The 25849-nt window shown below is 43.0% G+C and overlaps 2 protein-coding genes across 2 annotated transcripts in view; both read left to right on the plus strand.

Moving 5' to 3' along the window:
- The window catches only part of LOC110494511 (scm-like with four MBT domains protein 1), a 34510-nt gene extending 27001 nt beyond the window's left edge, over positions 1 to 7509 (plus strand). The window contains exon 23 of the transcript XR_005037065.1: positions 7494 to 7509. The gene's annotated coding sequence lies outside the window, so the exon portion shown is untranslated. The remainder of the gene's footprint in view (positions 1 to 7493) is intronic.
- A 9024-nt stretch (positions 7510 to 16533) lies between these two features.
- On the plus strand, positions 16534 to 25309 carry LOC110494513 (inter-alpha-trypsin inhibitor heavy chain H3). The gene is made up of 22 exons (XM_036950584.1): positions 16534 to 16729; positions 17020 to 17049; positions 17354 to 17377; positions 17790 to 17944; positions 18029 to 18133; positions 18277 to 18439; positions 18541 to 18651; positions 18789 to 18917; positions 19015 to 19131; positions 19279 to 19447; positions 19777 to 19902; positions 20060 to 20241; positions 20447 to 20632; positions 20838 to 20977; positions 21263 to 21423; positions 21588 to 21614; positions 21855 to 21917; positions 22311 to 22424; positions 22664 to 22865; positions 23835 to 24007; positions 24682 to 24793; positions 24894 to 25309. The coding sequence occupies exons 1-22, from the start codon at positions 16628 to 16630 to the stop codon at positions 25030 to 25032; spliced, it is 2730 nt and encodes a 909-aa protein (XP_036806479.1). The 5' UTR covers positions 16534 to 16627; the 3' UTR covers positions 25033 to 25309.
- The last annotated feature ends 540 nt before the right edge of the window (positions 25310 to 25849 follow it).

The raw sequence follows: 25849 nt of genomic DNA on the forward strand, positions 1-25849 counted from the left end.
TGACGTGTTCTGCCAGTTGACATGCATTCAGAGGCCTAAAAGCACATTCCCTGACCAGGAATCAAATCCGGGCTGCTGCAGTGAAAGAGCTGAATCCTAACCACTAGACTGCCAGGGAGTTGTGTAGCTTTGAAATCACTGCTTGTGGGATATTGTAAGGGCTTTGAGTTGTCTCTCACTCAGCAGTTCGTTGCAACTACATCCTAAATGAGGGAAGACCTGTTCCAGCTGCACAATCACTCATGTCAGTCTAATAATACACGCTGACAATGGACAGATAGAGAGGAGGGTGGTGGTCCACTGACTCAATCCCAGGGTCAATAACAGAGATTATCTCCCTGAGGATCTGTGGGTATAAATATAATGGACTGGACAGAGAGAGAGGAGGGTGGTGGTCCACTGACTCAATCCCAGGGTCAATAACAGAGATTATCTCCCTGAGGATCTGTGGGTATAAATATAATGGACTGGACAGAGAGAGAGGAGGGTGGTGGTCCACTGACTCAATTCCAGGGTCAATAACAGAGATTATCTCCCTGAGGATCTGTGGGTATAAATATAATGGACTGGACAGAGAGAGAGGAGGGTGGTGGTCCACTGACTCAATCCCAGGGTCAATAACAGAGATTATCTCCCTGAGGATCTGTGGGTATAAATATAATGGACTGGACAGAGAGAGAGGAGGGTGGTGGTCCACTGACTCAATCCCAGGGTCAATAACAGAGATTATCTCCCTGAGGATCTGTGGGTATAAATATAATGGACTGGACAGAGAGAGAGGAGGGTGGTGGTCCACTGACTCAATCCCAGGGTCAATAACAGAGATTATCTCCCTGAGGATCTGAGGGTATAAATATAATGGACTGGACAGAGAGGAGCAATCCAGACACAGCTCCACTGACCAGATGGGATTAAGACACGAAAACCCAAACACAATGTCTCAGGTAAGCAAACGTCCTTGTATCCGACTGTCCTGACCTGTTTTATCAACTATTTGTTGTCCAGTTCTTGATGTGACAGCAAAATCTACATATATTATTTTCTATGTAAAGGATTCTGCTATATTTACTTTAAAATAGGAAGATCGAGAAACAAATCAGAGGGAGAGTTATGATGAGGGAAATTCAGAAAGATGTGAGATTTTGCCCTGTCTTTAACCTCCATTCTTTCTCCAGCCCTCCATAGGCCGGTGAGGTAAAGAAGTAGTGTCCTGTGATGGAGGAGGACCTGAAAGGATCCCGCAGTAAACGGGCTGAAGGGCGAGCGCATGATAGAGTGTGGTGAGTAGCAGGGTTCAGACTCAGAATCTATAGTAGCCTAATGTCACTTGCCTAACATTTTTGGGAGTGTGTCAAATACAAGTAATTATCACTGCCATATTAATTGTTGACTGCATATACCCCTTTTGATATTGGTCAGTTGTTGGCATTAGTGCAGGTAGGGTAAAGTCACACAGTCAAGTGACTGTGAGCTCAGTTCACTTTCTACAACTTTATCGCTGAACTCAGGTGTGTATTCAGCCCAAGCCCAGCTCGGGAGAGCGCATACTAAGTGAGTTACAAATAGTTTCCACTCCTACAGAAACTGAATCTTGTGCAGTCAGTGTTTAAGACAGAGGGTGTATAGGTAGTCTAGAGCAGGAGGCTAAGTTGTCAGAAACTGCCCTAGTGTTACTGTCCCTGTCCCCAGGGTAGAGGAAGAATGTTCGATTAGAGAACTAGGAAGAAGGAAAAAGACAACACAACTGCAGCACTTCTTCTAAAGATTATAGACACATCAGTTTGTCTACAGTGTGAATATTGCTCATCATCTTTGTGTGTAGTAGTGCATGGCACGCCCCACTATCTTTGCTCATGGCCTTGTCTTTGTCCATCCTCAGAGCGTATGGGGAAGGTGGCTCCCTCTGTGTTCAGTGGGGTGAAGTCTTAGGAGAGACTGTGCTGGAGAAGCCTAAAGCCCCAGGAGCCAGCATCTTTGGCAAGTGGAGCCAGCATCTTTGGCAAGTAGAGCCAGCCTGGGTGGAGGCGTAGTGGCTATCATCACTGCACTGGAGCCATGACAAGACAGATGGATGCTTGGACAAACGGCACCAAAGAAGCCAAACCTTGCTGTTATTGAATGGTCTGATATCTGTTGTGTGAATGTGTGTGTGTGCCTCAATTTACCCTTATACAAAACATGGCATTTTCTTAGTTTTTATTTTAGCATGGAAATAGGACATTTTGAAATTGGGACAGCAGCACACTGAAGTATAATGCATATGTAGCCCAAGCTGTTTTAGACATTCCCTAACATCTTTTCAGAAAACAAGACAGCCCCTAACTTCTTTACACTTCAATGGGTTGGGAGTTTGTTGGCGACCACTAGAGTCTGAACATCTTTTGCTGTGGCCCGGTTTCTCAAAAGCATCTTAAGGCTAAGTTCATCGTTAGAGCCATAGGGTCATATGGTGAGGGTAGGTAACAACACATCTGCCACGCTGATCCTCAACACTGGTCCCCTCTGTGGTGCGTGCACAGTCCCCTCCTGTACTCCCTGTTCACTCATGACTGCACGGCCAGGCACGACTCCAACACCATCATTAAGTTTGCAGACGACACAACAGTGGTAGGCCTAATCACCGACACCTGACCGTGTGGTGCCAGGACAACAACCCCTCAACGTGATCAAGACAAAGGAGATGATTGTGGACTACAGGACCTGGAGGACCGAGCACACCCCCATGGCGGCCACTTAATGTCCACACCCTCACCAGTCATGTAGTCAGCTGGGAAAGCGCCCACTGCTTGAAGATGAACAGGCACGGCTGACTTAAATAGGCTTGTTAAGGGTGTTGCTGGATACTCACTCGGGCACCACACTTATCAGCTGCTGGTTTCCCCTCACGGGAGGGGAGGACTGAGAGGGCCTTTAGGTCTGGTTTCCCCTCGCGGGAGGGGAGGACTGAGAGGGCCTTTAGGTCTGGTTTCCCCTCACGGGAGGGGAGGACTGAGAGGGCCGTTAGGTCTGGTTTCCCCTCACGGGAGGGGAGGACTGAGAGGGCCTTTAGGTCTGGTTTCCCCTCACGGGAGGGGAGGACTGAGAGGGCCTTTAGGTCTGGTTTCCCCTCACGGGAGGGGAGGACTAAGAGGGCCTTTAGGTCTGGTTTCCCCTCACGGGAGGGGAGGACTTAGAGGGCCTTTAGGTCTGGTTTCCCCTCACGGGAGGGGAGGACTGAGAGGGCCTTTAGGTCTGGTTTCAAGTTTTATTTGCTGAACATTTAAGTTTTATTCTTAAAGAGATTATTTAGGTTAGAACCTTATAGGCAATAAAAGCTATTTTGTTTTGAATTGACCCTGCCTCTTTACTCGGTGGCAATTTTAGCATGTTATTCTTGGTGGGACAAGCCACAACACCTAACACATTAATTGCACTATAACAGTGACACATGATGTCCACAAACTGTTAGGGCCTACATAAATCTGCCCTAACAGCAGAGTTCCAACAGCAGTCCCCACACCTTACCACCGCTACACCTGGCTATCAGCGGAGCCTTGTCTGGCAGCGAAACAGTTCATTCAGCCTCATTTACTACTAATTTTTAAAAAAACAAAGCAGATATGGCTGACTTGCTTAAACAAATGTGGTTTCTGCTGACTATTGAGATGTACAAACTATGGCATAAGGGGATTTTTTATTTATTTTATTTCACCTTTATTTAACCAGGTAGGCAAGTTGAGAACAAGTTCTCATTTACAATTGCGACCTGGCCAAGATAAAGCAAAGCAGTTCCACACACACAACGACACAGAGTTACACATGGAGTAAAACAAACATACAGCCAATAATACAGTATAAACAAGTCTATATACGATGTGAGCAAATGAGGTGAGATAAGGGAGGTAAAGGCAAAAAAAAGGCCATGGTGGCAAAGTAAATACAATATAGCAAGTAAAACACTGGAATGGTAGATTTGCAATGGAAGAATGTGCAAAGTAGAAATAAAAATAATGGTTTGCAAAGGAGCAAAAATAAATAAATAAATTAAGTACAGTAGGGAAAAGAGGTAGTTGTTTGGGCTAAATTATAGGTGGGCTATGTACAGGTGCAGTAATCTGTGAGCTGCTCTGACAGTTGGTGCTTAAAGCTAGTGAGGGAGATAAGTGTTTCCAGTTTCAGAGATTTTTGTAGTTAGATCCAGTCATTGGCAGCAGAGAACTGGAAGGAGAGGCGGCCAAAGAAAGAATTGGTTTTGGGGGTGACTAGAGAGATATACCTGCTGGAGCGTGTGCTACAGGTGGGAGATGCTATGGTGACCAGTGAGCTGAGATAAGGGGGGATGATGAGCGGATAAGAGGCAATCCGTAATTTCGATTAAGACATTAATGAGCGAGCTAGGACATAGTCAATATAACCATTTGTTCAGTACTTTTGAAATGCACAGTGACACAATTCCGAACATGGGCCACTTACAGTAGTATTCTCCCTGTACACCAAGTCAGAACCGTAGGATAGAGGGGGCATATAAGCAGACAATGAAAGCTCTTACAATATTTGATGATTACATTTCTCTAAAACAGCCTATAGGCTACATGTGCACCATCAAGTCAGAACAGTATGCTAAGTTATGAAAGGAAAAGGGACCAAATTATTAGGGTGAGGCACATGGGCTACTAACAGCTTACTACACAACATACACTTAGTGTTACTTTCTTACAGTGTACATATCTCCCTGGCATATTACATCATTTATGCAGCAGCATATTAGACATTTTTTTAACTCACCTTGTGCTGTGTTCACTTGAACAGGAAGGTTGCACAGTGGTCCTTCGTGGGCAAATTTTGTCATCAAACTTTCTCTTTAAAGTTTGGCATTCTCTAGATTTATGGTGCTTTCAAGACAACTGGGAACTCGGGGGGAAAAAACTAGGTTGAATCATGATGCAGTCAGTGATCTTCAGGTCGGATCTCTACAAAGGGGCCCGAGTTCCCGACTTGCAAATCTGAGTTGGATGACCGTTCAGAACTTATTTTCCCAGTCGGAGCTCGTTTTTTTTCCCTTTAAAGTTCCATGTTGTCTTGAACTCACTGAAGTCTGAGATTTCCGAGTTTCCAGTTGTTTTGAATGCGGCAGAAGTCATGCTGCATTGACAGCATGGCCAATGTTAAATGTTTATCCTTTTAAGCTTGGAAAAGAGACCCTTGAACCCAGACTTGGACAACACACTCACTCCACTGAATAGCAGGCTAGTGATTGCTTTGCAATGCCACTGATTTCTTCCAAACCCCTAATTGTTGAATTTGAGATTTCCAACTTGTGTAATGTTTATATATACAATTTCTGATGAGCACCAATAGGTTTTATCTATAATTGATCTTTATTTCTCTTCCTATGAAAAGGATTTGCCAGTAGATTGTCAACTTGATTCATGATGATGACTGCTAGCTAAGATTTTTAAAGTATGTTGACATGATCAGTCCAATCAAAGCTACTGTAGATATGTGATTTGATGTTGTTTTCTCTGTGGCAAATGACCCTGAGCCTTCTTGGATGGGCACTTCTAATGTAACTCTATGGCAGCACTCAAGGGGCTTGAATTTTCTAGCTTTACCCGTAGATTTTGTGCTGACGTAGTGTCCCCATGAGTGAAAGAACACTGAGCAAATCACGGTGCAACTAGAGAACGTTACCTACCCCTACGCTCCGTATTTTCCGCTGGCTGCCCCACCATCACAGAAGGCACTGAGCTAGGCTGAAACACCTGCATTTTGGAGCTGCTTTACTCAAGAAAGCAAAAAAGAGACCAAGTTTGTATGCAGCTTTATTGTTTGCAAACTGATACGTGACACATATAAATGCCAAAATAGCAGGCAACATTTTTTATAAATACATTATATACAGTACCTGTAAAAAGTTTGGACACCTAGTCATTCAAGGGTTCTAATTTATTTTGTATTATTTTCTACATTGTAGAATAAGACATCAAAACTATGATTTTTTTGAACCTTTTATTTAACTAGGCAAGTCAATTAAGAACAAATAACCCGGTCTAACCCGGACGACGCTGGACCAATTGCGCACGGCCCTATGGGACTCCCTGGGATACAGCGTGGAATCGAACCAGGGTCTGCAGTGATGCCTCTAGCACTGAGATGCAGTGCTTTTGACCGCTGCACCACTCGGGAACCCCATATGGAATCATGTAGTAACCAAAGAAGGATTAAACAAATCAAAATATATTTGAGATTTGAGATTTTTCAAAGTAGCCACCCTTTGCCTTGATTGCCACACTCTTGGCATTCTCTCAACCAGCTTCACCCTGGAATGATTTTCCAACATTCTTGAAGGAGTTCCCACATATGCTGAGCACTTGTTGGCTTCTTTTCCTTCACTCTGCAGTCCAACTCATCACAAACCATCTCAATTGGGTTGAGGTCAGGTGATTGTGAAGGCCAGGTCATTTGATGCAGCACTCCATCACTCTCCTTCATGGTCAAATAGCCCTTACACAGCCTGGAGGTGTGTTGGGTCATTGTCCTGTTGAAAAACAAATGATAGTCCCACTAAGCTCAAACCAGATGGGATGGCGTATCGCTGTAGAATGCTGTGGTAGCCATGCTGGTTAAGTGTGCCTTGAATTCTAATTAAATCACAGACAGTGTCACTATGCTTCACGGTGGGAACCAAACATGCGGAGATCCTCCGTTCACCTACGCTACATCTCACAAAGACACTGGTTGGAACCAAAAATCTCAAATTTGGACTCATCAGACCAAAGGACAGATTTCCACCAGTCTAATGTCCATTGCTCGTGTTTCTTGGACCAAGCAAGTCTCTTCTTCTTATTGGTGTCCTTTAGTAGTGATTTCTTTGCAGCAATTTGACCACGAAGGCCTGATTCACAGTCTTCTCTGAAAAGTTGATGTTGAGATGTGTCTGTTACTTGAACTCTGTGAAGCATTTATTTGGGCTGCGACTTCTGAGGCTGGTAACTCTAATGAACTTATCCTCTGCAACAGAGGTAACTCTGGGTCTTGCTTTCCTGTGGCGGTCCTCATGAGAGCCATTTTCATCATAGCGCATGATGGTTTTTGTGACTGCACTTGAAGAAACTTTCAAAGCTCTTGAAATGTTCCGGATTGACTGAACTTAATATCTTAAAGTAATGATGGACTGTTGTTTCTCTGCTTGTTTGAGCTGTTCTTGCCATAATATGGACTCTGGTCTTTTACCAAATAGGGCTATCTTCTGTATACCACCCCTACTGTGTCATAACACAACTCATTGGCTCAAACACATTAAATAGGAAAGAAATTCCACAAATTAACTTTTAACAAACAATGTATACGAAATGCTTCAGTCTGGTTTTAGACCCCATCATAGCACTGAGACAGCACTTGTGAAGGTGGTAAATTACATTTTAATGGCATCGGACCGAGGCTCTGCATCTGTCCTCGTGCTCCTAGACCTTAGTGCTGCTTTTGATACCATCGATCACCACATTCTTTTGGAGAGATTGGAAACCCAAATTGGTCTACACGGACAAGTTCTGGCCTGGTTTAGATCTTATCTGTCGGAAAGATATCAGTTTGTCTCTGTGAATGGTTTGTCCTCTGACAAATCAACTGTAAATGTTGGTGTTCCTCAAGGTTCCGTTTTAGGACCACTATTGTTTTCACTATATATTTTACCTCTTGGGGATGTTATTCGAAAACATAATGTTAACTTTCATTGCTATGCGGATGACACACAGCTGTACATTTCAATGAAACATGGTGAAGCCCCAAAATTGCCCTTGCTAGAAGCATGTGTTTCAGACATAAGGAAGTGGATGGCTGCAAACTTTCTACTTTTAAACTCGGACAAAACAGAGATGTTTGTTCTAGGTCCCAAGAAACAAAGAGATCTTCTGTTGAATCTGACAATTAATCTTAATGGTTGTACAGTCGTCTCAAATAAAACTGTGAAGGACCTCGGCGTTACTCTGGACCCTGATCTCAAGACCATTTCAATGACAGCTTTTTTCCATCTACGTAACATTGCAAAAATCAGAAACTTTCTGTCCAAAAATGATGCAGAAAAATTAATCCATGCTTTTGTCACTTCTAGGTTAGACTACTGCAATGCTCTACTTTCCGGCTACCCGGATAAAGCACTAAATAAACTTCAGTTAGTGCTAAATACGGCTGCTAGAATCCTGACTAGAACCCCAAAAAATGATCATATTACTCCAGTGCTAGCCTCTCTACACTGGCTTCCTGTCAAAGCAAGGGCTGATTTAAATGTTTTACTGCTAACCTACAAAGCATTACATGGGCTTGCTCCTACCTATCTCTCTGATTTGGTCCTGCCGTACATACCTACACGTACGCTACGGTCACAAGACGCAGGCCTCCTAATTGTCCCTAGAATTTCTAAGCAAACAGCTGGAGGCAGGGCTTTCTCCTATAGAGCTCCATTTTTATGGAACGGTCTGCCTACCCATGTCAGAGACGCAAACTCGGTCTCAACCTTTAAGTCTTTACTGAAGACTCATCTCTTCAGTGGGTCATATGATTGAGTGTAGTCTGGCCCAGGAGTGGGAAGGTGAACGGAAAGGCTCTGGAGCAACGAACCGCCCTTGCTGTCTCTGCCTGGCCGGTTCCCCTCTTTCCACTGGGATTCTCTGCCTCTAACCCTATTACAGGGGCTGAGTCACTGGCTTACTGGGGCTCTCTCATGCCGTCCCTGGAGGGGGTGCGTCACCTGAGTGGGTTGATTCACTGATGTGGTCATCCTGTCTCGGTTGGCCCCCCCCCCCCCCCCCCCCCCCTTGAGTTGTGCCGTGGCGGTGGTCTTTGTGGGCTATACTCAGCCTTGTCTCAGGATGGTAAGTTGGTGGTTGAAGATATCCCTCTAGTGGTGTGGGGGCTGTGCTTTGGCAAAGTGGGTGGGGTTATATCCTTCCTGGTTGGCCCTGTCCGGGGGTGTCCTCGGATGGGGCCACAGTGTCTCCTGACCCCTCCTGTCTCAGCCTCCAGTATTTATGCTGCAGTAGTTTATGTGTCGGGGGGGCTAGGGTCAGTTTGTTATATCTGGAGTACTTCTCCTGTCCTATTCGGTGTCCTGTGTGAATCTAAGTGTGCGTTCTCTAATTCTCTCCTTCTCTCTTTCTTTCTCTCTCTCGGAGGACCTGAGCCCTAGGACCATGCCCCAGGACTACCTGACATGATGACTCCTTGCTGTCCCCAGTCCACCTGGCCGTGCTGCTGCTCCAGTTTCAACTGACCTGAGCCCTAGGACCATGCCCCAGGACTACCTGACATGATGAGTCCTTGCTGTCCCCAGTCCACCTGACCGTGCTGCTGCTCCAGTTTCAACTGTTCTGCCTTATTATTATTCGACCATGCTGGTCATTTATGAACATTTGAACATCTTGGCCATGTTCTGTTATAATCTCCACCCGGCACAGCCAGAAGAGGACTGGCCACCCCACATAGCCTGGTTCCTCTCTAGGTTTCTTCCTAGGTTTTGGCCTTTCTAGGGAGTTTTTCCTAGCCACCGTGCTTCTACACCTGCATTGCTTGCTGTTTGGGCTTTTAGGCTGGGTTTCTGTACAGCACTTTGAGATATCAGCTGATGTACGAAGGGCTATATAAATAAATTTGATTTGATTTGAACATGGAGCACCTGATAATTCCTGGTGACTACTTCATGAAGCCACTGTCTGTACTAGAAACCTAGCCTAGCTCTCTGGTCGGTGGCAGCACACCTCCCCACTGGCTGCCACAAACTGATGAATAATTAACGTGTACATGATATTTACGAGTTAGGATATCTAAAAACCAGTCAGGATATTGACGTAAGCGTGTATGCTTTCAAGAGGGAAGTCATTTAGATTTTAGAACATTTTGCATTTGCTATAGTTACATGTGCATTTCTTTGTATGAGAGTGATTGAACAGTATTGGCATCTGCCTGTAGTTTTGTCGCATTGGAGAAGAACATGGGTTTTGAAAAATGTGCAAATCCTTTTGAGACCACATATGTAAAAAAAAAAATATATATATATATATATATAATTATTATAGAACAGTTACTGAAACTTTGTTGATAAAAGTAAGACTATATAATTGATTATTCTGTATGTTCTGTGCAGACTGGTTTTTGTAAAACCCCATTTGATTTGACGGCACCAGTGCCACCTGCCATCTTGTACAAACTACTTCGCCATCTACAGAGGCTCATCATCTACAGCTTCTACAATCATCATCGCCACCTCATCTTTATAGAAGGACATTTGTCTGGCACATCGTGGTAGGAACTTAAAGGAAAACTCTACCCAAAAACGATATTTTGGTATTTGTTTCACTAGTCCATTGTTGACATATGCCATGTTCAAAACAACTGGGAACTCTATTTGAACGGTCATCCAACACAGAATTCCAATTCGGGAACTCTGGTCTCTTTCTCTCTCTGGTCTCTTTCTGGCTTCTAGCATGAAAGCCCCCATCACGACCTTGACGGGTCCCTCCCAGTCCCCGGGTCCAGGGCCGATCTCCGCAACACTGACAACTCCCAAGCACACCACCTCAGCTATCGATGCCAACACCCCAGCTAACGATCCCAACATGTCCTCAGCTACCAATCCCACCACAACCTCCGCTACCTCAGTTCCCTCAGATGACAGGATAGCACCTCTCCCCGCAGCTGGTGCCATAGGCCTGCTACCATGTGCTGATGTATGGACAAACATTATGTGGAGGAAAAAACAGGAGGCATATCCATGGATAGATTGTAAAGAAGGTAAGCTGGGCTGCAAAACATATGCAGATATCACATATCTGTCAGTCTACAAGTCAAAATAAGAGAGTAAACGTTATTTATAATAAGGGTTATGAAATGACCTCTCTGAAATGAAATCGCCCTCCCTTCAGCAAAATATATTTGATCTAAACCCTCCCTGAATGCTTGAAAAAAAAATGCCTCTCCCCTATACCCAAAATAATAATTAAAGTGGATAGCAGATAACATGTTGACCGTTTACCCTCACTTCTTGAACAAACCAGAGCCTTAGATATGCAGTTTTGCACTGAACAAAAATATAAACGCAACATGAAATGAGTTTACTGAGTTACAGTTCATATAAGGACATCAGTCCATTGAAATAAATCAATTTGGCCCAAATCTATGGATTTCACATGACTTGGAATACAGATATGCATCTGTTGGTCACAGATACCTTAAAATAAGGTAGGGACGTGGATCAGAAAACCAGTCAGTTACTGGTGTGACCACCATTTGCCTCATGCAGCAGGACACATCTCCTTAGCATAGAGTTGTTCTGGCTGTTGATTGTGGCCTGTGGAATGTTGTCCCACTCCTCTTCAATGAATGTGCAAAATTGCGGGAACTGAGACATGCTGTCTGTTCTTCCCTCAAGACAGCTTACACTCTTCAAATAAAGAATCAGGAAGCATTGGTACCATTAAGAGTCTTTAGTAGAATAAATGTTGTTTGTAAAACTGTAACAGATATGAGAAAAAGTCACTATATACATTCACACAATCTAAGTGTCCATAGAGCTTAACAACTATCCTTTAGCTCTCTCACAAGAGATATCTGAACACTTAAAATAGCTAGATACATCCAGAAACCAAAGAATCCAAATTCCGTCACGAAATGATAGCTAGCATGCTAACACACAATGTTAAGTGAATGAGTGAAAGTTGGCGCAATCAGGTTAGCTTCATCAGAACTTAAAAAACTAGAATAAACATGTAAAAAAAGTAAATATTCTACAAACACAATTTGAATTAGCAAAATATTTTTCTAATAACACAAACTACTCAAAGTCTTATCTTTAACCAAGGCCTAGTAAGGCAGAAAAGTATGGCTTGTCTGTCTGTTGTCACTCAGATTGTTCTGACAGGAAATATCTCTGAACAGAAAGTTAGCTAATTAAAAGCTACAGTACCCACATTCGACACTAGATGACAACATGGGGCAATATGATACTTTGTACAGAAGTACAGCTATCAGAACACTGTCGTACACGTCAATCCAGAGCATCCCAAACATACTCAATGGGTGACATGTCTGGTGAGTATGCAGGCCAATGAAGAACTGGGACATTTTCAGCTTCCAGGAATTGTGTACAGATCCTTACGACATGGGGATGTGCATTATCATGCTGAAACATGAGGTGATGGCGTGGATGAATGACACAACAATGGGCCTCAGGATCTCGTCAGTGTCTCTGTGCATTTAAATTGCTATCGATACAATGCAATTGTGTTAGCTGTCCATTGCTTATGCCTGCCCATAGCCCACCGCCACAATGGGGCACTCTGTTCACAACGTTGGCATCAGCTCCAATGACATTTGAGGTGGCTAATGGTAGAGAAATTAACATTCAATTACCTGGCAACAGCTTTGGTGGACATTCCTGCAGTCAGCATGCCAATTGCACACTCCCTCAACTTGAGACATATGGCATTGTGTTTGTTGTATGACGACAACACCTCACATTTTAGAGCGGCCTTTTATTGTCCCCAGCGCAAGGTGCACCTGTGTAATGATGTTTCTATTTAATCAGTCAGGTGGATGGATTATCTATGCAAAGGACAAATGCTCACTAACAGGGATTTAAACATTTGTGTACAAAATGTGTGATTTTTTTTTTGTGCATATGGAACATTTCTGGGATCTTTCATTTCAGCTCATGAAACATGACCATTTTTCATGCGTTTATAGTTTTTGTTCAGTGCAGAAACTGTTCTTCGTCTTATGAGCACTGTTTGGCAAGGAATTTGTGAATTTTGATAGCGCACATGGCTGCGGGACAGAAGGTTATGGTGGAAAGAGCATCTTTATACTAAAAGCATTGCATGAGTCTATCATCGTATTTGCAGGTCCAACAAAAATATAGCCTTTCTTAAAAATGTCATGCAATTCTACGTAATTTTACGTTTTAGCGGAATATTTTTTAAATAAAATTACCGAAATTACAGGCTAAGAATGTAGAGATAGATATGTGTTTATCTTGTCATATTTCTCCAATGCCAAATCATTGTGTTTTTGTCTTGTTTCCAACGAAACTGTACCTGTTAAAAAAAATTATTACATTTGAGACATCATTAGGATTCTGAACATTGTACTCCGGACCGATTTCTTCCTCCCGCTCCTGCATGCACCAGCAGATTTTCATATGTACCTGCTCGCTTTCTGTTCGACTATAGGTAATATCAAATGCGCAGAAATAACTTAAGAAATAGGTTCAATTACTAGAGATTCTCACAAGCCCCTTATTCTATTACTGGGCTATATTTAAGTGATAATGCTCGAGGAGCCGGTGTTTTGTTTGCGCGGTCTAGGACCGGCAAACCCTGACATTTTTATTTTATTTGACAAAGAACACATTCTTATTTTCATTGACGGCCTACGAATTTGTATTTATTTATTTTATTTCACCTTTATTTAACCAGGTAGGCAAGTTGAGAACAAGTTCTCATTTACAATTGCGACCTGGCCAAGATAAAGCAAAGCAGTTCCACACATACAACAACACAGAGTTACACATGGAGTAAAACAAACATACAGTCAATAATACAGTAGAAAAATAAGTCTATATACAATGTGAGCAAATTAGGTGAGATAAGGGAGGTAAAGGCAAAACACAAAACAAAAAAAAGGCCATGGTGGCGAAGTAAATACAATATAGCAAGTAAAACACTGGAATGGTAGATTTGCAGTGGAAGAATCTGCAAGGTAGAGATAGAGATAATGGGGTGAAAAGGAGAAAAATAAATAAATCCAATAGGGGGAGAGGTAGTTGTTTGGGCTAAATTATAGATGGGCTATGTACAGGTGCAGTAATCTGTGAGCTGCTCTGACAGTTGGTGCTTAAAGCTAGTGAGGGAGATAGATGTTTCAGAGATTTTTGTAGTTCGTTAGTCATTGGCAGCAGAGAACTGGAAGGAGAGGTGGAACAAAGGAAGAATTGGTTTTGGGGGTGACTAGAGAGATATACCTGCTGGAGCGTGTGCTACAGGTGGGAGATGCTATGGTGACCAGTGAGCTGAGATAAGGGGGGACTTTACCTAGCAGGGTCTTGTAGATGACCTGGAGCCAGTGGGTTTGGCGACGAGTATGAAGCGAGGGCCAGCCAATGAGAGCGTACAGGTCGCTTCTGACTGGTACTAATATACACATATATATATATATATATATATATATATGTGTGTGTATATTAGTACCAGTCAGAAGTTTGGACACACCTACTCTTTCAAATGTTATTAGTCACATGCGTCGAATACAACAGGTGTAGACGTTACAGTTTAATGCTTACTTATGAGCCCCTAACCAGCAAAGCAGTTTTAAAGAAATAAGAATAAGAAATAAAAGTAACAAGTAGTTCAAGAGCAGCAGTAAAATAACAATAGCGAGATTATATACAGGGGGAGTACTGGTGCGGGGGCACCAGTTATTTGAGGTAATATATCTAACTCTAATACTTACTTACAGTTGAAGTTGGAAGTTTACATACACTTAGGTTGGAGTCATTAAAACTAGTTTTTCAACCACTCCACAAATTTCTTGCTAACAAACTATAGTTTTGGAAAGTCAGTTAGGACATCTACTTTGTGCATGAACCATAATTTTTTCCAACAATTATTTACAGACAGATTATTTCACTCATTCACTGTATCACAATTCCTGTGTGTCAGAAGTTTACACTACATTGACTGTACCTTTAAATAGCTTGGAAAATTCCAGAAAATTATGTCATGGCTTTAGAAGTTTCTGATAGGTTAATTGACATCATTTGAGTCAATTGGAGGTGTACCTGTGGATGTATTTCAAGGCCTACCTTCAAACTCAGTGTCTCCTTGCTTGAGATCATGGGAAAATCAAAATAAATCAGCCAAGACCTCAGAAAATCAATTGTAGACCTCCACAAGTCTGGTTCATCCTTGGGAGCAATTTCCAAACGCATGAAGGTACCACATTCATCTGTATAAACAATAGTACGCAAGTATAAACACCATGGGACCACGTAGCCGTCATACTGCTCAGGTCGGAGATGTGTTCTGTCTCTTAGAGATGAACGTACTTTGGTGCGAAAAGTGCAAATCAATCCCAGAACAACAGCAAAGGACCTTTTGAAGATGCTGGAGAAAACAGATACACAAGTACCTATATCCACAGTAAAATGAGTTCTATATCGACATAACCTGAAAAGCCACTCAGCAAGGAAGAGGCCACTTCTCCAAAACAGCCATACAAAAACCAGACTACGGTTTGCAACTGCACATGGGGACATTTTTTTGAGAAATTTCCTCTGGTCTGATGAAACAAAAATAGAAATGTTTGGCCGTAATGACCATCGTTACGTTTGGAGGAAAAAGGGGGAGGCTTTCAAGTCGAAGAACACAATCCCAACTGTGAAGCACGGGGGTGGCAGCATCATTTTGTGGGGATGCTTTGCTGCAGAAGGGACGGGTGCACTTCGCAAAATAGATGGCATCATGAGGCAGGAAAATTGTGGATATATTGAAGCAACATCTCAAGACATCAGTTAAAGTTAAAGCTTGGTTGCAAATGAGTCTTCCAAGTGGAAAATGACCCCAAGCATACTTCCAAAGTTGTGGCAAAATGGCTTAAGGACAACAAAGTCCAGGTATTGGAGTGGCCATCATAAAGCCCTGACCTCAATCCTATAGAATTTGTGGGTAGAACTGAAAAAGCGTGTGTGAGCAAGTAGGCCTACAACCTGACTCCGTTACACCAGCTCTGTCAGGAGGAATGGGCCAAAATTCACCTGACTTATTGTGGGAAGCTTGTTGAAGGCTACCTGAAACGTTTGACCCAAGTTAAACAATGTAAAGGCAATGCTACGAAATACTAATTGAGTGTATGTAAACTTCTGACCACTGGGAATGTGATGAAAGAAATAAAAGCTGAAATAAATCATTCTCTCTACAATTATTCTGATATTTCACATTCTTAAAATAAAGTGGTGATCATAATTGACCTAAAACAGGGAATTTTTACTCAGATTAAATGTCAGGAATGGTCAAAAACTGAGTTTAAATGTATTTGGCTTAGATGTATGTAAACTTCTGACTTCAACTGTATATGCATTACGATGAATTTGACTGGGAATTTTAAATTAGTTTAGATGACATTCTGATTCTAAAATTAAATGTATCTCCTGTCATTTGTACCACAGCGCACTGATGGTGCTACTAAAGGTACTGTGGTAGTTCAGCATTGACTCAAACTGTGTTGTCAGACACACATCAAAACAGGAATCTGTCACAGAATCAAGACTTTTTGTCTTGAACACCCTCCCTGTGGTGAATCTGATATCTGATGAATATTTCGTTGTTAACATTTTTCCCAGAATTGCTATCTAACCTTTGAGGACATGATTGAGTAAATGTTTGTGAAATTTGTTCAGCCACTGTTACCCAACTCTGTATTTGAGTATAGACAACAGTATCGATTTCTGCCACTTGAAAAGTAAAAAATGGGTTGGGTCTGCTGGTTGTTAATCCAGTATAAAGCAGACACTTCGTCTGTCACTCCTGTAAGTGGAGCAGTAGGGTAGGAAAGGGTTGTCGTTTTCTAAGCAGTGAAGTCAGTGTTCAGCTGCATCTTTGTCATGTCTGGAGTGTGGACTGTGCTGCTGCTCTGGGGCGTTGTCTTTGTCCCGGCTCTGTTGCATGGAGCTCTGGTCATCTCACGAGAAGGCTCCACACCACAGGTGACTCTCCACAGTTTCTACAGTATCTACTCTCCTGTGACCACATCTGGCCGCTCCTGCTATAATCTAGTGTTACTCTAGTTTTTCTATATATATCTGTACCGTATCTAATTTGAATCGTCTCTGTTCTGCTTTCGCTCCGTGTGTGTGTGTGTGTGTGTGTGCTTTGATTTTATAGTCATGCTAATATCTATGTATATGCATTACAATGAATTTGACTGTGAATTTTAAATGAGTTTGTATGACATTCTGATTCTAATATTAAACCTCTCCTGTGATTTGTATCGCAGCGCTCTGATGGTGCTACAAGGCTACTAAAGGTACTGTGGTAGTTCAGCATTGACTCAAACTGTGTTGTCAGACACACATCAAAACAGGAATCTGTCACAGAATCTGTCCGACTTTTTCTCTTGAACACCCTCCCTGTGGTGAATCTGATGATATCTGATGAATATTTCATTATTTACATTTCCCCCAGAAAAAAAACAGTGTAACCTTTTGAGTATAGATAACAGTACTGATTTCAGCCACTTGAAAAGTAAAACATGTCTGAGTACTAAATAGTGTACTCTGTAAAAAATAAAATTAATAATACTGTCTGAATCTATACATTTTTTTTTACAGAAAAGAAGTACAGATAATATGGAGGTAAGGAAATACACTATATTTACATTATCTTTGTGAGGATAATGATAAGCTATCACCATCTCCATCACTAGGAATCCATGCCTTCATGGACTTTTTACACTGAACCAGCTGTACCCTTTCAAAAGAGTACAGCTGTAATCATTTGTTTTTGAAGTAATCCTGTAGTCAATGCAGCCTACTCCACACTATTCAGCTGTATCCGGAAAATATGTTTTGAGAAAATGTGAGATTTTTACAGGCATATTGGATAGTCATTACTTACACAAACACACATTTCAAAACACTTCGGTTGCTGTTTCTCTCTGTTTTTTTTCTGTGTACGTACATGTCCATGTATCTCTATCCCTCTTTCTCTTCCTTTCTCTCTGCCACTCTCTTCCTCTCTCTTTTCCTCCATCTCTCCCTCTCTCAGGTGGAGGTGTACAGTGTAAAGGTGGCCTGTAAGGTGGCGTCTCGTTTCGCTCACACGGTCATAACCTCCAGTGCTCTGAACAAGGCCAACTCCTCTCAGGAAGTATTCTTTGAGGTGGATCTGCCCAAGACTGCCTTCATCACCAACTTCAGCATGTCAGTCAGCAGTCATGGCATATGTAGAAGTGTGTGTGAATGCACATGTGTGTTTGTTTGAATGACTGTGTTTGTGTATCTCAGGGAGATAGAGGGTCAGACGTACACGGGCGAGGTGAAGGAGAAGGAGAAAGCCAAGAAGCAGTATCAGAAAGCTGTTTCCACAGGGCAGACTGCAGGACTGGTCAAGTGAGTGGACCAGGGCAATGAGGAGGGAACAAACGTGGTGTTTCCATTACACCAAGCACTTCCATACTCTTTTATCACAGCCTGAGTTTTGTTTAAAATGTGATTGGCCTCCTACTGTACCTGTGTTTGTCTGTGGACTCTAGGGCATCAGGGAGGAAGATGGAGAAGTTTTCGGTGTCTGTGAACATCGCGGCCAATAGTAACGTCACCTTCATTCTGACATACGAGGAGTTGCTTCAGCGTAAACTGGGCCAGTATGAGATCATGACCCAGGTCAAACCCAAGCAGCTGGTCCAGCACTTTGAGGTCTGTAGATGTTTACACCCTTATACCCCAAAACAGCACTTTTTTCATAATCTTGACTCCTCAGTCCTGTGTCTCATCAATCCGGTCCATGTCTCTGACAGATTGTGGCAGATATCTATGAACCCCAGGGCATTGCCTTCCTGGAGGCCTATGGAACCTTCATCTCCAACGAGCTTCTCCCTCTGGTGGAGAAAACAGTCACTGACAAAAAGGTATAATGCTGTTCTGTTCTATGAAACAAATGCATACGGAGCATATCGTCCCAAAAAGACAAATACAATTTTGCTGTGTTGAAATGTGTTTTTTTTGTGTTTAATTGTATTAAAATGTGTTTCCCTCCCTCACTCAGGCACACATCTCTTTCTGCCCAACAATGGACCAGCAGAGAAAGTGCCCAGGTTGTGACGGCACCCTGATTGACGGGGATTTCTTTATCAAATATGACGTGAACCGAGCTGAGACCCTTGGTGACATCCAGGTTAGCTGTGTTGAATATGATACAGGATCAGTATTGGGGTCAATTCCATCAATGCATGGTGTTCATGTCCTAACGATGTTCAGCATGTCTTTTTCAGATAGTGAATGGGTACTTTGTGCACTTCTTTGCTCCTCCGGACTTACCCAGAGTTCCAAAGAATGTAGTGTTCGTCATTGACAGGAGTGGGTCAATGTCTGGAAACAAAATTCATCAGGTAAGAGAGGAGGGAAATAGTGTGTCTGAAAGAAAGAGCTGGGGAGAGAGAAAATATGAGAGCGAGATGTTGAGCGAGAGGTTAAGAGAGAGAGCTATAATGGTAGTTGATGTTCAGATTGACCTGAGAGCCTGTGATCTCTCATAGACAAGGGAAGCTATGCTGACTATCCTGAATGACCTGCATGAGGACGACTACTTTGGAATTGTCACATTTGACCACCATATCTCAACATGGAAGGACTCTTTGACCAAGGCCACCACGGGAAATGTGTCTGAAGCCAAAGGATTTGTCAAAGGAATATATCAAAGTGGATGTGAGTCATATGTATTTAATGGGAATGTAGTGACACATACAGGGAGAAATTATTCACGAGGTTTGTGTCGTCATTCATTTTGTCAGCCAGTCAGTTGTACAGCTGAATGCATTCAACTGAAATGTGTCTTCCGCATTTAACCCAACCCCTCTGAAATCATCGTCTTTGGCGCCCCGAGTATAGTAGTGAAACTATGGCAGTACAACACTTGGGCAAGCTGTATGCTAAAACTAAGTGAGGTGCATTTATGAAGGAACTTACAAAATTGTTATATCTAATGTTTATTTTATAAACACCTGGATGGACTTTCTGTCCTGTTCTCCTTTTAGACACTGATATAAATGGTGCTCTGATGAAAGCTGTGGACATAATGATGAAAGACAAACAAGCCAAGAAGTTCACAGAGAGGAGTGTGTCTATGATTATCTTACTGACAGATGGAATGCCAAACTCAGGTGCGTACAGGTTTCCTTCCTTTCTGATCTCTTTTATTTGGTTGGGCTGCCATTTTAACATTGAAGAAGCCATCTGATGTATTGTTTTATATTAGATCAAGCCAGTAAGGTCATGGTCCATTTGTTTACTGGTCCAGCCATGTGTGTTTGTGTACAGGAGTGTCATCTACACCACAGATTCAGGAGAATGTCCGTGATGCGATGGGTGGGAACATGTCTCTGTTCTGTCTGGGCTTTGGGAATGATGTGGACTACTCCTTTCTGGATGTGATGTCTAGACAGAACCAGGGACTGGCCCGGAGGATCTACGAGGGTTCTGACGCCACTGTCCAGCTTCAGGTTTGGACCAGGGCTGTGTCCCAAATCTCACAATAGTCACTTTTCAGTGTTTTTCTGGTTTTACCATATCACTGATAGGGAGGGTCACAGGATGGACAAAACTATCTAGGTCATACATAGATACTGCATATTGGCATTAGTGATAATGCACTGTAGAAAATCATTTAAGATAAATGATTAGGTAATGTGTGTCTTTGTGTCCTAGGGTTTCTATGAGGAAGTAGCCAGCCCCCTCCTCTCTGAGGTGGACCTGCATTACCCTGACAACCTGGTGAACTCTCTGACCACCAGCCACTACAAGCAGCTGTTCAACGGCTCAGAGATCGTGGTAGCTGGCCGGCTCACTGATAATAGCTTGGATAACTTCCTCGTGGAGGTGTTTGCAAAGGGGGTGAGGAACAGACAGACAGGCACAACACAACATGCCACCCTGATCCTGAGCTCAGAAAGACAGATCTTCATCAGTCTTTGCACCAGTCTTTGCACTCATTATGATGTACAGTACAATGCATAACCCAACTAATGCTTGTCTCTCACTCCTTCTCTATGTATCTAATACCATCTTTCTCTTTCTCACTCCCTCACACTATTTTTAGTATGAGGAGGACTTTATTGTCAAAGGCCAGGCTAGTGCCCAAGAGTGGGACATACTGTACCCTGAGCAGGAGTACATATTTGGGGACTTCACTGAGCGTCTTTGGGCCTACCTCACCATCCAACAACTGTTGAGCAAGAAGTCAGTGTGATCAGTTAACTGCTATTACTGATGTCTGGTGAACACTCCACAACAAAATGGTGGCTTAGAATAATCCAAATGCCTAAGACACACTGGTGGTTGAGATCTTAGAGTTGGGATCTAATGAATAGAGATGGTTATATTAAAGTAACTACATTTGTAAATATTCCATTATTTTCTGCCCAACAGTGTAAGTTAAACCAAACCTAACCCAAGTCAAACCAAACCTATCCTCTAACCCAAACCTAATGCAATAACACCATTAATTCTATGGTTTTCTGTCAGAGAGACTGGAACTGCAGAAGAGAAGGGGAATGCCACTGCCCAGGCTCTGGAGATGTCCCTGCAGTACAGCTTTGTCACCCCTCTTACCTCCATGGTGGTCACCAAGCCTAAGACTGAAGAGGAGCAAGAGGAACCCCTCATCGCGGACAAGCTGACCGAGGGTATGAGACCAAGTGGGATGGGAGAGGAGAGGAGAGGAGAGGGGGAGACCACCAGTACATCTGGCGTGTCTTATCTGACATGTTTATCTCAGTGGTTATAGAAATCCATATATGGATTGTCAAAGGTGTGTGTCTGACAGTTTTTTCCTCCTGTTGTTTGACAGATGAAAGGCAAAACGCCCAGAGATTGGGTAAGAATATGCCATGAATGGACAGGACTAGATTCTTCATCTGAATGGATTAATAAGTCATTATACTGGATCACCTGAATTTATGACATGAAAAGCTGACACCAAATTATTTGTGGTTAGAAACTAACAGTATTGGATGGTAATATACATTGTTATGTTCAGACGAAATCTATTAAATATATTTGACCACTTTGTACGTGATTTTTACTTGCCATCTGACATCTTTGGTGTGATTTTCAGGTCATTTTGTACCCCAGACGGTGAGCAACACCTACAGGGTGCAGAGCAGGCCCACATACTTTGGTGAGTCCCCCTTCATTCAGAGTGACCGTTCTGTCAGACATGGGTTACTTCAGGATTTTCTATCTGGTGCGACAGTCTCAAAAATAGGTTGCTTTCACAGGCTTCAGTACTTGCATAATTATATTTAGTATTTTTATCTGTGCTTCTTTTAACCAAACAAAAAGGAAAACAGTAAACATACAATTTTAAACAAGTGGATAAATAGTTAACTGCCAAAATAAAGTTAAAAAACAACAGTGTCTTAAAGACTAAATGAACCGTATTTAGTATTTCAATGTCCACCATGCTGTCATGCCACATTAGGACTACAGAGAGTTATCCAAAAGTTTTAATGGGCTTAGCCTCAACCAAATCTAATTTTACAACTGGAACAATCTGTTGTTGACTCTGCAGTGGATGGAGACCCTCATTTCATGATTGAGTTGCCAGAACAGGAGGATGCACTGTGCTTCAACATAGACGACAGGCCTGGTACCATCTTCAACCTAGTGAGAGATCAGCTTGCAGGTAAATATTCACCACTTAATGACTACAGAAATGACACTTTATTAAAGTACATAGTTATAGCTGTAGAAATGATTCATTATTTGAAATTGACTGACCTTTGACAGAAATGTGTCTTTGAATGTTACAAGGCATGAAACCAAACCATGACACTTGTTTCATAAAATAGATACCAAATATTAAAACTACACTATGAACCATTCAAACATAACACCAACAGCTTGCCTCAATCTGTCTTGCAGGTGTTTTGGTCAATGGCCAGACCATTGGGGACAAGAAGGTGGCCCCTGATGGCAAAGTGAACACCTACTTTGGTCGCTTTGGCATTGTTCACCAGGGGCTGGGGGTGAGACTGGAGGTGACTACTCATGACATCACTGTGTCCCAGAATGGCAAGCAGGCCAAACTCTTCTGGTCTGACACCGCCTCTCTCAAGGGAGCCAAGTAAGTCCATCCTTACCTGGGTCGTTCCAAGAAGAGTGCCTTTTGCATCCATTTGAGGAGAAAGTATACATTCTGCACCAACATTGAATTTAAAAAGCCTGTTATATTAAATGAAGTGGCCTTTAATAAAGACGACATGGAGAAGTTTTTAATATGAATAAAGACTTGCTAAAGTGTTAAAATTCTGCATTATGACATGTCCCTCCGTGCCCCCACTACTTCTAGGGAAGATTTGAACCCACGTGACCCCAACATCTATTCATTGCAAAGGCCTAGTTATTTTGTTGCTTTGACAAAGTAATTTCTTTGTATGATTATTTAGTTAATGTGTTTAGTGATTCATTTACATCTGTCCCTCATTTTAAGGTCAGCCCTGTTATGTGAACTGAACTCTCAGTTTAATATGGTGAAACTATTCCTTTATATTCCTTTTGGCCATTTTCTGGTGTTTTGTGGTGGAAAACCTAGCGGGTCGAGCATTACACGTAAACCCTTCTACCCATAGATAGACAGGCTACAAATGTTATAACAATAAAATAAATTGTGAAGCTTGCAACTCCCTGTTACACACAACAAGCTTCCATTCCCCCTTCACAAGTTGATTTATGGCTGATTTAAGAATTTGTCAACCCTGTTACTTTATTTGGTAGTATAGTAATTTTTTATTCCCTCTTGACATGGGAAAAAGTGTTGTTTTATGAAGTTGAACATGTGCTCTTTATGGCAGGATGTAAAAATTAGGTGACATCTGAAGTTTTCTTTGGCACTGAATTTTTGGAATATTTTACTGTTCTGGCTTCCAGATAACTCCTATTGATACACTGTATATAGAGAGAACAGAGTTTCTGGATTTAATGCAACCTGCCTTGCTACTCCTACTACCACAGAAGGTTGTAAGGGAATCTGATGTTTCATCCTATCTCCCTCACCTCCTGATTAAACTACCTCTATCTCTCTCCCCTCCTACAGTTTAGACCTGCAGGTGACCAAAGACCGCAGCTTGACTGTCACCCTCAGGGACTCGGTCCGGTTTGTGGTCATCCTACACAAGGTGTGGAAACAGCACCCCTACCACCAGGACTATCTGGGCTTCTATACCCTGGACAGCCACCTCTTATCCCCCAGCGTCCACGGCCTTCTAGGTAGGACAGCCACCTCCTCTCCCCCAGCATCCCTGGGCTTTTAGGTAGGACAGCCACCTCCTCTCCCCGAGCGTCCATGGCCTTTTAGGTAGGACAGCCACCTCTTCTCCACCAGCGTCCATGGCCTGCTAGGTAGGACAGCCACCCCCTCTCCCCCAGCGTCCCTGGCCTTTTAGGTAGGACAGCCACCTCCTCTCCCCCAGCGTCCATGGCCTTTTAGGTAGGACAGCCACCTCCTCTCCCCTAGCGTCCATGGCCTGCTAGGTAGGACAGCCACCTCCTCTCCCCCAGCGTCCATGGCCTGCTAGGTAGGACAGCCACCTCCTCTCCCCCAGCGTCCATGGCCTGCTAGGTAGGACAGCCACCTCCTCTCCCCCAGCGTCCATGGCCTGCTAGGTAGGAAAGCCACCTCCTCTCCCCCAGCGTCCATGGCCTGCTAGGTAGGAAAGCCACCTCCTCTCCCCCAGCGTCCATGGCCTGCTAGGTAGGAAAGCCACCTCCTCTCCCCCAGCGTCCACGGCCTGCCCAGGTATCACCAGGGGGCTCCAAAGGATAACCTGTCATTGGCAGGGCCAGATGAAATCTGCGTTGCTGGCTGGTGTTTTACTGCAGTATATTTGGAAAAATGTCTGTATATCTGATCAATAAGAATGTATTGTATTATCCCCATACAGGTCAGTTTTACCATGGGGTGCAGTTTGAGGTGAGAGACATGCGCCCAGGGGAGGAGCCAGAGAAACCAGATGCCACCATGCTAGTGAAGGGGCAGGAGCTTACAGTGACAAGGTACTGTGATGTCTTCACACACACACACACACACACACACACACACACACACACACACTTATCTCATCATCGTCTCTCCTCCCTGCTTTTTTTCCTGCAGGGGCTGGCAGAGGGACTTCAGCTGGGATGTGAAGAATGGAGAGAACGTCCCCTGCTGGTTCATCCATAGCAACGGCAACGGCCTCATCGATGGAAACCACACAGATTACATCATGTCTGGACTCTTCAAGACTGTCTGAGTCTGGTACACTAGCAGTCAACCTCCTCAAACAGTACACACAATATATCAGTCACACGTTTCACATGGATTCAACACACTGTATGTGCTATAGACATACCATCATGACATGAGAATAATTCATAGATAATGTAAGATACAATCAGACCGAAGTACATTTGGTTAAAAGATAAGTGGCAAGATAGAGAACTGCTGTCAAATACATTCAATGTTTTCATATTGATATGGGATAGTGCTGACAAAAACCTGTTGAAATAAATGGTCCCACTTCCACCTAACATGTGTGCATTTAATCCCATTTTGAATGGCCCCTGAGAGGGAGCCATGAAGGGAGGGAGAAACCTATACAGAGAGATAAAAAATCAACACTGTGGTGCTTGACATATTGCCTGGCTATCCAGCCTCCTTGCTCCAGCCAAACGCTACTCCACGCCCACAGACGTTAGTTTCTGGATCTGAGTACCTCCCAAACACATTCAGGGCTGTCTGATTGGTCCAGAAACCAATGGGTTTAGGGTGACCACATTTAAAATACCCAAATGTGGGAAAACAGGAGGGTTTTACAGGAAAGTGTAGCCTACATAAAAACATTTTTCCGCACCCTCCACCCACTCAAAGTTTGTACCGACAGATGTAGCCTACTGAATATCATTATAGAATATACATAAAATGCATCTTCCAATTGAAACGTCTGCCTATGCCCACACATACATTTTTATACCCTCAAACACCAAGTTAGGCACACCTCTTTTCAAAATAGGCTATGGCATCATCACTGTCAATCCTGAATGATAATTCTTCACGTTTGACTATTGAAA

This window comes from Oncorhynchus mykiss, chromosome 17 (assembly GCF_013265735.2).
Source record: "Oncorhynchus mykiss isolate Arlee chromosome 17, USDA_OmykA_1.1, whole genome shotgun sequence".
Lineage (NCBI taxonomy): Eukaryota > Metazoa > Chordata > Actinopteri > Salmoniformes > Salmonidae > Oncorhynchus > Oncorhynchus mykiss.

Coding starts and splice junctions, on each gene's coding strand:
- LOC110494513 (XM_036950584.1), top strand. CDS start 16,628: ATGTCTGGAGTGTGGACTGTGCTGCTGCTCTGGGGCGTTGTCTTTGTC. Junction 20,633..20,837: donor TGGAGGTGTTTGCAAAGGGG/GTGAGGAACAGA, acceptor CACTATTTTTAG/TATGAGGAGGACTTTATTGT. Junction 20,978..21,262: donor CAACAACTGTTGAGCAAGAA/GTCAGTGTGATC, acceptor GTTTTCTGTCAG/AGAGACTGGAACTGCAGAAG.